General features: G+C 44.8%; 1 protein-coding gene across 17 annotated transcripts in view; it reads left to right on the plus strand.

Annotated features, from left to right (window-relative positions):
• Window positions 1-7,370: 7,370 nt before the first annotated feature.
• PTPRT (protein tyrosine phosphatase receptor type T) overlaps window positions 7,371-12,809 on the plus strand; it is a 605,850-nt gene continuing 600,411 nt past the window's right edge. For 14 of the 17 annotated variants that reach the window (XM_083746111.1, XM_083746125.1, XM_083746113.1 and 11 more), the window contains exon 1: window positions 7,371-8,187. In XM_083746111.1, coding sequence (XP_083602237.1) covers window positions 8,118-8,187 — 70 coding nt within the window. In that variant the 5' untranslated portion in view covers window positions 7,371-8,117. The remainder of the gene's footprint in view (window positions 8,188-12,809) is intronic. The other 3 variants (XM_083746112.1, XM_083746117.1, XM_083746119.1) reach the window with 1 other exon arrangement.

Below are 12,809 nucleotides of genomic sequence, written 5' to 3' on the forward strand. Positions count from 1 at the left end.
AAGAAGAACACATTCACTTGCACTGGACATACATGCCGGCTAGATGTAGGGGCTTGCCTTATTCCAAGTCAAACTATTGGTTCACTTAGCTCAGAATATCTGATAGCAACTCTTCAGGGTTTCCCACCCCTATCTGGGATTGGACCTGGGACTTTCAATATGCAAATCAGATTCTCTTCTACTGAGCTGTGGCCCTTTCTAATTTTCGGACAGAGGAGACTGAATACTGACCAAATCTGCCTCTTGATTGTCGCACACATTAGAACAATTATTTAGCTCAGGTGTAAAATAAAATAAAATGGGAAGCCCTTTTTTAAAAGCTTTAAAAAGAGAAAGAATCTTTGTGGTTTAATTTTTTAAAAATTATTTTTTACTAAACATCTCATGGGAAAAAACACTTTAACCTGCTGTTTGCAAAACATAGGTACAAAGAAAATTAGTCCAATTACAGACAACAGCAGCTGTGGTTCAATGTCAAATGTATGGGGGTAAGGGTTATTTTTCTCCTTTATGCAATTTTTAAAATTAGATGTCTTTTGCTAGGGCATCAAATTTCTCCCATTCTTGAATCATGAGGAATGGCAGCCTGAGTGTGCATGGATTAAATGCAAACATTCCAGTATCAGAAGAAAACATATTCTAATTCCTTAATTGGATACAGCATGTCAGTGTTACTTGTTTTAAGCTGCAAATCTGATGCAGGCTTACTTGCGAGTAAGCCCCATTGGACAACATGCAACTTAAATCTATAGGATTGTGCTACATGTAATGTTTTTTAGCAATCACTTGGGATTTATATTTTTAAAAATAATGCATGAATAAAGTGAGTCTCTCGTACAGCATTGCACGGGAAGATGAGAAAATCTTTCTGAGTGCATTCATTAAACACGTCATCCAGTGCTTACAAGATGCTGGGTTTCCACCTACAGCCTGTGTTAATTCCCTGCCTGTCCATCCAGCAGATGCTTCATGCTGGGAACTATGAACTGTGCAAAAGAAGAACAGCAACCCATAAAGGGGATTATGCGATGGAAACACGCAAGCCCACATGGTATGCTGTCCACTCTTTTTCCAGATATTTCTGGTTTTGAACTAAAATAAGAGTGGGGAACCTGTTGCCTTCTCGATCTTGTTGGACTCCTGCTCCCATCAAGCCTAGCCAGTGTGGTCAGGGATGATGGGAGTTCATAGAGTTGGAAGGGACACCAAGGGTCATCTAGTCCAAACCCTGCAATGCAAGAATCACAGCTAAAGAATCCCTGAGAGATTGCCATCCAACCTCAGTTTTTTTTTTTTTTTAAAAAAAAACAGCAGTGAAGGAGAGTCCACCACTATCAAACAGCTCTTACTATCAGAAAGTTCTTCCTGATGTTTAGGTGGAATCTCCTTCCTTGAAATTGGAATCCATTGGTTCAGTAGAATATGAGTTTGCTCCATCTTCCACGTTTAAGATATTTGAAGATGCATTGCAATTCAGTAATAACTGGAGAGCCACAAGTTCCCCATTTCAGAACCAAAGCTTTATATAACTACAGGGTTGAAGATTAATTATGAGTATTCCCAGTCTGCATCTGTAATGGAATTAACTTTAAACTGTTTGTATTCTTTGATCACTTGTTTTCTACCCTGGGCTCCTTTGGAAAGACAGTGCATAGATTCAATACTATAGTAGTACTTCTGGTTGCAAAAGGGATCCATTCCGGAGGCCCGTTCACAACATGAAAAGAGCGCAACCCGCAGCGGTGTGTCTGTGCATGCGCAGGTTGCAAATTGCCGCTTCTGAGCATGCGCGTGACATGCGCTTCGGTGAAACCCGGAAGTAACCCTTTCTGGTACTTCCGGGTTGCCACGGGACATAATCTGAAAGAACGTAACATGAAGTGGACGTAACATGAGGTATGACTGTAATACTAATACAGATAGGTAGCCGTGTTGGTCTGCCATAGTCAAAACAAAAAAAAATTCCTTCCAGTAGCACCTTAAAGACCAACTAAGTCAGTTCTTGGTATGAGCTTTCGTGTGCATGCACACTTGGTATCTGAAGAAGTGTACATGCACACGAAAGCTCATACCAAGAACTGACTTAGTTGGTCTTTAAGGTGCTACTGGAAGGAATTTTTTGTTGTTGTAATACTAATACTCAGTGCTGTTTTTTCTGGGGGGTACACAGGGTACACATACCCCTAACATTTTGTGAACCTATGTACTTTTGTCCATTTACTGTATTTATTTTTCCCGATTTGAACTATAAAATGGTGATTTTCTTGAGTCAAAATGAGAGTACTCCTAAACATTTTTTAAAAAAGAAAACAGAATTGTTAATACCAATACCAATACTAGAGTAGGTGCACCTGCTGAAATTCCCTCTTTGCATAACTATTAAAGGTGCGAGAGTCCTGTTCTGTAATGCAACTGGCCACCCTATTTACATGGTGCACTATGAAATTAGTAGCACATTCCTATACATACTTAAAGGTAAAGGTAAAGGTACCCCTGACCATTAGGTCCAGTCGCAGACGACTCTAGTGTTGCGGCGCTCATCTCACTTTATTGGCTCTATAGGCCAAGGGAGCCAACATTTGTCTGCAGACAGCTTCTGGGTCATGTGGCCAGTATGACTAAGCTGCTTCTGGCAAACCAGAGCAAGCGCACAGAAATGTTGTACCTTCCCGCTGGAGCGGTACCTATTTATCTATTTCCACTTTGACGTGACCGAACAACAGGAGCTCACCCCATCGCGGGGATTCAAACCGCCAACCTTCTAATCAGCAAGCCCTAGGCTCTGTCGTTTAGACCACAGTGCCACATAATTACTTGGAAGTAAATTCCATTTTAGCTAGTGGAACTTAGGAAGGAAAATAGGGAGCTGCCTTATAGTGATCATTGGTCGATCTAGCTCAGTATTGACTACAGTAACTGATACTGGCTGCACAGGAACTCAGACAAAGTTATCTTCCAGATTCTTGTTTTGTTTTTTAAATTGCTATCTATTTTTTTGCTTCCCCATTCTCCCTTTCAAGAGCTGATTCACACAACCAAATTTGGAGTCTATTTCAAGCTGCAATGGATACTTTTTTACAAAATTAAGCCTGCCCTCACAATGCATGCTGAAGTGGCCATCCCGCTTTCCAACTTGGAAGCCATCTACTTAGCTTTACTGTGCCACAACAAATGTTCACTTGGAAACATTCACAATGGCACACTCTACTGGAATATGGATATATATGGTGCTTGGATGACGGCTTCAGTGGACTCACATTCAAGCCAAACTGATAGATGGGGAAAGCAAGCCTATATCCATATTAGAACTCCTAAAAGATTCCATCAATGGTGTCTCTGAAGAATTTTACCCATCATTTGGGAAGACAGGCAAACTAATGCCAATGTATTGGAAGAAGCAAATATCACCATTGTTGAAGCAATGATTCTTCAACATCAACTTCGTTGGACAGGTCATGTTGTTCAGATGCCTGATTATTGTCTTCCAAAGCAACTACTCTATTCTGAACTTAAAAATGGAAAGAGTAATGCTGCTGGTCAACAAAAACAGTTTAAAGACTCTCTCCAGGCCAAAAAAAAAAAATGTAGTATAAACACTGGCTTGCGAGCACTCCAATTGGAGAACGGTCTTTACCAAAGGTGTTATGGGCTTTGAAGACACTCGAACTCAGGATGCAAGGGAGAAACGTGCTAAGAGGAAGGCACACTTGGCAAATCCACACCGTGATCAGCTGCTCCCCGGAAACCTATGTCCCTACTGTGTGGATCCAGAATTGGCCTCCACAGTCACTTATGGACTCACTGTTAAGACAGTGCTCATGGAAGACAATCTTACTCGGCTATGAGTGATTGCCAAAGAAGATGAGAAGACACATTTTAGAACTGAGCTGACCTGAAAGTATTAATGCCTTTTTGTGAATATTTGCAGAAAAAAACATTCTTTTATTTGATAATTTGAAGGTAGGGTCACTCTTGGGGGGGGACCTTAAGGAACAATCCTATAGCAAGATCTATTGGGATGAACCAGAAGGTGCCCATGTCAGGATACCTGGTTCACACCCCTTCAAAAATTGTGTGTTCATGGCCACGGCCCCCCAGCACCTCCCTCCCCACTGTGCCCCTGCATCCACCCACTGCTAAGATCCAGGCAGAGGGCAGAGAGTGGCGGTGAGTGGCGCTGCTGCCCACTCAGACTGGTATGGGGCCTTCTGAACCCCTGGTCAAGCCAACTCCTTGTGGTTTGCCTGTTGTTTACTGTATGATTGCTAACTGGATAGGATAACCCATGTGATTACTCCAGGAAGGAGGAAGCTGAAGCTGAGGGGTAGCTCAGTTGGGCTGTGGGTTCGAGCCCCACATTGGGTGAAAGATTCCTGCATTGCAAGGGGTTGGACTACTAGAGGATCTTTGTAGTTCCTCCCGACTCTACAATTCTATGAAGCTTCCAGAAAGAGAAAGTGGTGGCAGGAAGCAGCATCCAGGGACACAATAGTGCTGAACAAGGCGTTTTAAAACAAACAAAGCATGATGATGACATATATTTTCAGAGAAATTATTTGGGATAGCTTTTGTCCCCAATGAAATGGCTAATTTTGATCTGCAAGCTGAAAAAAATATTATTCTGCATAGCTTTAATTGAAATAATAAGCTGCAAGAGTGGTTATATGAGTTTGCCATGACACAGAATGGTGTTAGTTTCATTTTAAGCTGAAATGAGCCAGTGTTCTGTGGTGATTAGAGTGTTGGACTAGGACCAGGGAAACCAGGTTCCATATCCCCACTTGGTCATGAAGGTCTCATTGGCCAGTCAGTCACTGTTTCTTGGGCTGTCCTACCTTACAAGGTTGTTGTGAGAGTAAAATGGGGAAAGAGGAGAACCAATGTGCCACCTTGAGTTTCTTCGAGGCGGGATATAAACAATAACTAATGATTAAAGGAGATTAGAGTAGAGGTTCAAGATTAGGAAGAGCAGACTTTTAAAAGGATGATTGCACTCCTGGATAGCTCGTTGGTTAGAGTGTGGTGCTGATAAAGCCAAGGTTGCAAGTTTGATCTCCGTATGAGATAGTTGCAAATTCCTGTATCCAGGGGGTTGGACTAGATGATCCTCAGGGTCCCTTCCATCTCTATAATGCTGCAATGGGACTGGTTATAATTCACAGAGGCTCTGAATGTGCACCACACAATCCACTAATGATGAGATGTCTGCTTCTTCTGCTCCAAGATCATGCACTTGTGTGAAGAGAGTAAGCTTTTGTATTATGGAGCACTAGCAGTTCTAGTATTTTCAGAAGAGACATTTCAAGGAAGTGAAGTTCAGAATGTCATAGAACTTAAGGTATATCCAGCTGCAGTGCAGACCTAATGGAGAATGTGTCAGCACCATTCACAATAGATGTAGGTGCAAAAGAAACAGAGAAAGGTAGATTTTCCTCCTGACACTTCAACACCTGATAGTAACCTGAGATAAACTCAGGGGTCTAACACAGCTGTCTTATATAAACTGTCTTTTGTACTACTAGCTGTTGCAATGAAAAAGCTTTTTCACCTGTTATAATTTAGAGAGTGATCGTGGACATTTTTACACCTACTGGCTGCTACGCAACCCTATGGATACCCACTATGCAGTGAGTTCCAGTGAATTGTCTTGCATAATGCAAGTGGTGTTGGCTGGCTGGCTGCTGAGTCCCAACAAAGTGTGTTGGGAACCACAACCCTAAAATAGCACCAACCTTTCTGACACAGCGTCTCCTTGCTGGCTGGCACCCATTGAACTAGTTGTTACAGTTGCATTCCTCTCTCTTTTTTCATTTTGTGGTTTTTGCACAGAACATTGGAAGCTGCCTTTTGCTGAGTCGGACCATTGGTCCATGTAGTTTAGTACACTGACTAGCAGCTTCTCCCCAGCGTTTCAGACAGAAGTTTCTCCTGGCCCTACCTGGAGATGCTGGGGATCAAACTAGGGACCTTCTGAATGTATGACAGATGCTCTGTCACTGTGCTATATGGCCCTTACCGAGACAGGGAAATTCTTCAGACTGACTCTTCTAGTTGCTTTTCATTGCTATCGGCCAGCTTCTTGAAATGAGTTAAAATTAGCCTATCCCCCAGGGTGGTGGATGCAATTCCTTCCACTTTGGTCTCACCTATAAATCTGGAGAGCAGTTCTGTGCTGCAGTACTTCAGCATTGACAGCTTTGTAGTCCAGGGTTTGGACTCCAGTGCTACACCAAGCTCTCTTATCATTTCACCTGGGTAATGTTCTCTGTCCTTCTTCTAAAATTGCCAGTCTACCCATACGTTCCTCATCTTTTGATTTCCTCCTCTCCCTGGCACTCTGCCCCCCTCGGGTTGCTGAAGGGGTGGTGGTGTAATATGGAAATGAGTTACTCTTAATGCAACAGTACCCCCTACTGGCCACGCGGGGAGTACCGCCGTTCCAATACACGGTATCCATCCAGTATATTCGAATCAAGTTGCTGTGCGAAATTAGTGCCATCGGCGGGGGGTCTTTTAGAGAACGAAAAAAAAGGGGGTGGGGAGGTGGGGGTGCAGAGGCACTGTAGAGCGACGGTATGAGGCAGGATTATTAACAGCGCCATTAAAATAGCCGAGGAAGCTGCGCTCGTTAAGTCGGAAGCGCTTTGGCTGAAACGCACGAAGAGACCCCCACAGAGGAGCGCAAAAAAGGCGTCCTTTGAAAGTTAAGAGATGCCATCAGAAACTCATCTCCCGCCGTGCCGGCGATGAAACCGGGGATGGGGTGGGGGAGAACTAGGGGGCTCTTCGGCGGACTTTCCCCCGCCCTCTCTCTCTCTAAACCCAAGATCGGGCGGCAGGTGCGTCGCCACAGAGGTTCGCATTTGCTGCTGAAGCAAGGCGCGCTAGCAAGGTGACTGGATGGAGAGGTGCCGAGCAAGGCGTCCGCGACCACCCCGCGCACCCTTCGCGATCCGGAAAGCAGAGCAGATCGTAGGCCGCCTCGCCTCGCCTCTGCGCGGTTGCTTCGCGAGCGCGCGCGTTTGTGTTGTGTTGCGAAACCTTGCGAGCGCGTGATGCCTCGCTCCCCGTGTGCGCCTGCTGAGCGTAGGTATTTAGCAGCCAACTCTATCCGAAGTTAAGTGAATAATGACGAAAATTACTATTTTCAGCTGGAAATGTCTGTAAGCGCTTTAGAAGATTTGATCTAATAATGGCCTCCCTGGAAACCTTGCATTTTGGTGACTTTCATGCTCCTAGCAGGGGGGCTCATCTTCTCTTCTCTCTCCTTAGCGCGGCTTAACCGCAATCCTTATTATGCTCTGGCTGAGCACGAAAGGGGTGTGTGTGTCGGCTTGCGTGCGCGCGCGCCAGCGGGAAGGTTGCTCCCCCCCCCCTTCATCGCTTTCCCTTCGCTCGACGTTTCCCCTTCTTCGCCACCACGAGAATCACCAGGCGACTCTTCAAAGGAAACCCACCTCAGCTGCGCTCGCAGTTGCTTGTTGTCGCTGCTGCTCCGTTACAAAAGCAGTCGAGAGAGGCTCTTGGCACCGAGGTGGCACGCAACGCAAACACGCTGGGTGGGGAAGCAACACCCGGGCACTCTTCCATTGATTTCGCTTTTCCGAGTGCTCCAACTCCGCTGCCTCCTTGCAGGAGTCCTTTCTCCGGCGTCGAGTTCATCTGCTTAATTACATTGATCTCCCCCTCCCTCCCTCCCTCCTCTCGGATCGCCTTGTGCCAAAACAAGACGGGATGCATTATTGGGGGTTTTGCAGTTGCTGAGGTCAAGGCAAGTGACGGGAGCGAGTGCGTGGCGTCCGCCCTCCCCTACTCTGAGCGAGAGACGGCGAGCGAGAAAAGGCAAGCGTTAGGACTCGGGGGAAATCTCTCTTTCTCTGCCCCCCCCCTTCCTCCTCCTCCTTCCCCCTTCGCTTCTTCAATCAGCTTGTGCTACTCATCAGATCAGGGATAGCTGAGGCTTCAGCTGTGTGCGCCAGAGAGCCGCTCTCCCAACTCCTCGGTCTTTCCAATGCAAGGGATGTTTGCAAGGCGCGCGGAGAACCACCGGCTGTGCTGCTGCTGCTGCTGCTGCTCCCGCTACCACCCTGGGCAGGGGATGTGAACTCCCTTAAAGAATGACTAGGATTGCCACGATTGCCATTCTTTTGCAGCTGTTGCAAAAAACCGGGGGACAGGGCTTCGCAGGTAAGGGGCGTTGGGCTCTCGCCGCGTGCCTCTGTGCAGCGGGTGGAGGTGGGTGCCTTGAACTCCGAGCAGCGCTCCTCAAGGCGACTGTGGGCTGCGCTGCGTCGCGTCCTCCCTTTCCTTCCGGGTGTGCAGCTGCGAGTGTGAAAGGCTAGGTCAGATGGCCATTCCTTGCACGTTGGAAGCTGGACTCATGGCCCCGTTTACTTGGGAGTCAGCTCCATTGAACTCAGTGGCACTTTCTTCTGAGTCGACCTGTATAAGTTGTTTTATATATAAAAAAATGCATTTTATTGGCTGTCTGTCTTGGTTTGTGGGAGATTGACTTCGCATGATGGGTGTTCAGAGCTTATCTGGTAAGCTCTAGGTAGAAGCTGAGCTATAGGGAATATAGGCGTTTTGCGTTTTCGTTGCCCATCTTGTTACACACGCGCAGCCATAAAACGCCAATCAGGAGGCAGCCTTGAGCTTATTTACCCGGGAGTAAGTCCCATTGAACTCAAGGAAGCTTGTTTCCGTGTAGACATGCATAGTATTGCACTTTCTTCAAGTGTGACGAAGACAGCTGAGGAACGTGGCTTCCACAGGCAACTGAAAATAAGGAGGCAGGTTAGAGTATTGTTGGCTTTCAGTATCAGAAATGGAACTTCCAAATAAACTCTGTATTGTGTTTGGCTTCATGGGATTTTTTGTTTGTTTGGGGGGGGCACCATTAGACATGTTTCTATATTTTAGGGAGCCTTTTTTAAAAAAAATATATGTTGTGCCTTGTGTGATATTTGAAGACTCCTTTGCGGAGTCAAGGCACTCCGGTCCTTTTTATAGTAAACAGTTGGTCTCCCATCAAAGGAGGAGGAGGAGTGCCAAGTGTTTCAGAAATGTGCCACATCAGGTTGAGGAGTCCGGCTGTACCTTTAAATCACAACTTGGGAATGTTTTAATTGAAAGTTCATTGGGTAACTCCTCCACCCCTTTCCCCACCAACCTCTGGGATCTAAAGGGCTGGAATAACTTTCTTTGGATAGCTGACAAATCTGATTTGTTCTTTGACACTTGTCCCGTCGCTGTCATTTTAATCTTGAGAGAGGTTATGTCTTGGAGCATACACAGCCAAAACCTAGAAGCCCTTTGGAATCTCATTCCCTTCATTCTTCAGTCGGGATTTCCTTGTGAGAGATGATTCCTCACATGGTTTCTTTATCCTGCTGTAAATTTCTCCCCCTCCTGCCGCCGTGTAGATTCCTCACATGCTTTCTTTGTCCTACTGTGGACTTTCTTTTATGTTTAAAACTCTGTTTGAAAAGTAAATAATAATTACCTAGATTTAAGAAAATGTCCGTCTCACCTACCCAGTTATTGAAAATTATTATTTTAAATGCCTACAACCCATTTATGGAGACAACAGCTGTAAGGCATGGCTACTTGGGTATTACAAGTATTGAGGCTCGACTCCAGCAACCTTCAGGCTTGAGTGCAATTCAGCAGAATGGTCTTTAGGGCTAAGAAGATGCTGAAAGATCAAAGAACTCTTGGCTGCTCTGTGAAATATACTCCTATTGGCAGAGCATGCAAATAGGGAGATCACTGTTCAGAAGCCTGCAGAAAAATCTCTCCTTGAATGCTTCTACTGAAAATGTTAAACTTAACTTTAAAAAAGGAGGGAATCATAAAAAATGGAAGTGACCCTATTAAGCTCTGCAAAAGGCAGAGTAATCTGCATGACGGGCAACAGAAAGTAACTGACTGAGTTACTGTATTCTGGACTTTCGTGGTCTGGTATGGCTCAGATGTTTTGGACCACAACTCCCATCATCCCTGACCATTGGCCACACTGGCTGGGGCTGGTGAGAGATGTAGTCCAAAAGTTTTTCAGATTGGGAAGACTGCTATATGCCACGTATATAAAGGAATAAAAAACTGACAAATTCACTGCTGTGACACTCCTCCCATAAGAAGGGAGTTCACTCAAATATAATTTCCACTGTTTGTGGCTGCTGAACAGAGGACTTCTGAGATGTGTAAATTTCAAGACAAGTTAAGTTTAGACTAGCATCCTGTTCCTACACATATTGACATGGAAATAATCCCCCATTTTCAGTAGACTTGCTTCTTCCTCTTTTAGGATTGTTACGTGAATTATCAACTTGTGCTTGAATCTTTACCATGTTGGATTTTGTAGAACTTGCTTCATGCTTGCATCGTCAAAAAGCGGTGATCATATGAGCATTTGTTCTGCACTAAGTTCTACTTGACTCAGCAGAACTTGCATAATATTTGTGTATTGCCCATTACCATTACTGGTAACACAGCTTTCTAATGGCAGATCCCCTACCTGGAGGGGCAGCCTGGAAGGGGGGGGGGGGAAGAATCTGTAAAATGGGATAAGGGGGTAGATTGAGAGTTCATTATCAAACAGTAGCACTGTGGTCCTTTAATCTGAGTTTTGGTATCAATGTCCAAACTTTTATAGAGCAGAGGAGGAGGAGGAGGAGGAGCCAGAAATCTGAGATGGCGAACAAATGTAATTATAAAACTTAAAAGTGAATTGGGCCCCACAGATTATCCAACGGGTCAGAAGCTTCCATTATCACTGTTTGTTAAGGAAGAAAGCCAGTGTTTGCTTTCTGTGATTGTGAATGCCACCTTTCACCCCCTCCTTCAGTTGCCTGCTTTGCTGCTGAAAAAGATAAAAGAATCTTATTTATAGAAATAAACATGACTTGGTGAGCCACTTCTGTAAATGAGGTTATGGGAAGCGCTGCCTGTTTTATTTTTAAGATTAAACTTAACCACCGAAGACTTAATGCCCTGTAACCAATTTGCACAGCTAATACTCTGATAATGAAAGCAAAGATGAAATAAACGTTCACGAACGCCTCACCTCTCTGATGGATTTTCATGCCTAACCACATGAAAGCTTCCATCTGTTGCAGCCAGTGTATTTTCCCTGTTGTCCATCAGATGGTGCTGCCTTCATAACTATTAGATGCAATTATAGATTTGTCCACACAGGCTTTCTCATTGAGCTATTCTTTCAGTGCCTTTCCGTCTTCTGTCAAAACTTCCAGGGTGTCTAGTTCTCTGAAGTTGGCTGTTGGAGTTTTGTTACTTGTTTGCAAAAAAATTGGATTGCAGAATATTGGGCCAAGATTGAAAAACCCAAGACTGAAGTGATATCTTGGTACTGTTTACATCTCCATTTCCCACAGAAGCCAGCAGAGCTGAGGCAAATGCAAATTACAGTCATGTTTCTTGTGAAATTCTTGACCATCAACTAGTAGACTTAGGCTGCAGTCCTAACCCCACTTACCTGGAAGTAAGCCGCACCAAATTCAATAGGACATACTTCTGAGTAGACATGGTTAGGATTGCACTCTTAGAGCAGTACAGTGGTACCTCGGGATAAGTACTTAATTCGTTCCGGAGGTCCGTTCTTAACCTGAAACTGTTCTTAACCTGAAGCACCACTTTAGCTGCCGTGCCGCCGGAGCACGATTTCTGTTCTTATCCTGAAGCAAAGTTCTTAACCCGAGGTACTATTTCTGGGTTAGCAGAGTCTGTAACCTGAAGTGTATGTAACCTGAAGCATATGTAACCCGAGGTACCACTGTAGTTTTCAAACTTTCCTGCTACAGAGAACACATTCCACACACATTTATCTGCTGATGAACTGTTGTCTTCTGTGGACAGTTATAGGGAGGCAATGACAGCTTGTGCCGAGAATATGTGTGAACTGAAAGTACCTTCTAGAGGCACTTCTGAAAATCTCCACAGCTGCATATTGCATGGGGAAGATTTGTAGTGATGAACAGAGTGGGAATCTTCTCCATCGTTACTGATTTTGTCACTGAGAAGCCCTTGGTAAGCTTGAATAAGAACAATCCAGCAATTCCCCCCCCCCCATACTTTTGGAAAGACACAAGTGGGACATGAAACCCATAGCTTTCACCTGCTGTATTTGCCTCCAGTATTCTGTGGCCTGCTGCTTCTGCACATAAGAGATCCCATTTAGATCTCTCAGCGGCTATTAGCATTGATAGCTACCCTTCATGAATGTGTCTATTCATCTTCCAAAACCATCTAAGCCAATAGCCATTACCACGTCTTGTGGCAGTGAATCCTACAAATTACGCATTGTGTGAAGGGCTTTGTTCTGCTGGTCCTGAATCTATAGCCAATCAATGTCTTTATGTGAGTTCTAGGATGACGGGCTTTCCAAAGTCTGGAAAGCTGCATCTTAGCACTTCACATTTTGGGTGGAAACAAATGACTGTTTGCCAAATGGGAATGTGTCACAATTAGGATGCAACTGACAGCAAGCCAGGACAGTTCCCCCACACATCAGTGGAAGTTCTCACTTTGCTGTAAAGTGATCACTTCTCACATAGTTCTGGGTACCACTTGTTAAACAATCATCTGGACTCATCTACTGTTAGAAGTTCCTTGCCAGACTGCTGTTGATATTTCCTAACATGCATACCACTTGTGGCGAACAATCAGTGTTTTCTTCGCAATTGCTCGCTGGAGCAAATGTGCTTCTGCACTTAAAAAAAAGAAAGAAAAGCATGTAGCTCTTCCCTTAGGACTTTCAGTTTTGTTCCATGGGTACCTTTGCAGGGCAG

Source organism: Podarcis gaigeae, assembly GCF_964106915.1.
Source record: "Podarcis gaigeae genome assembly, chromosome: 6".
Lineage (NCBI taxonomy): Eukaryota > Metazoa > Chordata > Lepidosauria > Squamata > Lacertidae > Podarcis > Podarcis gaigeae.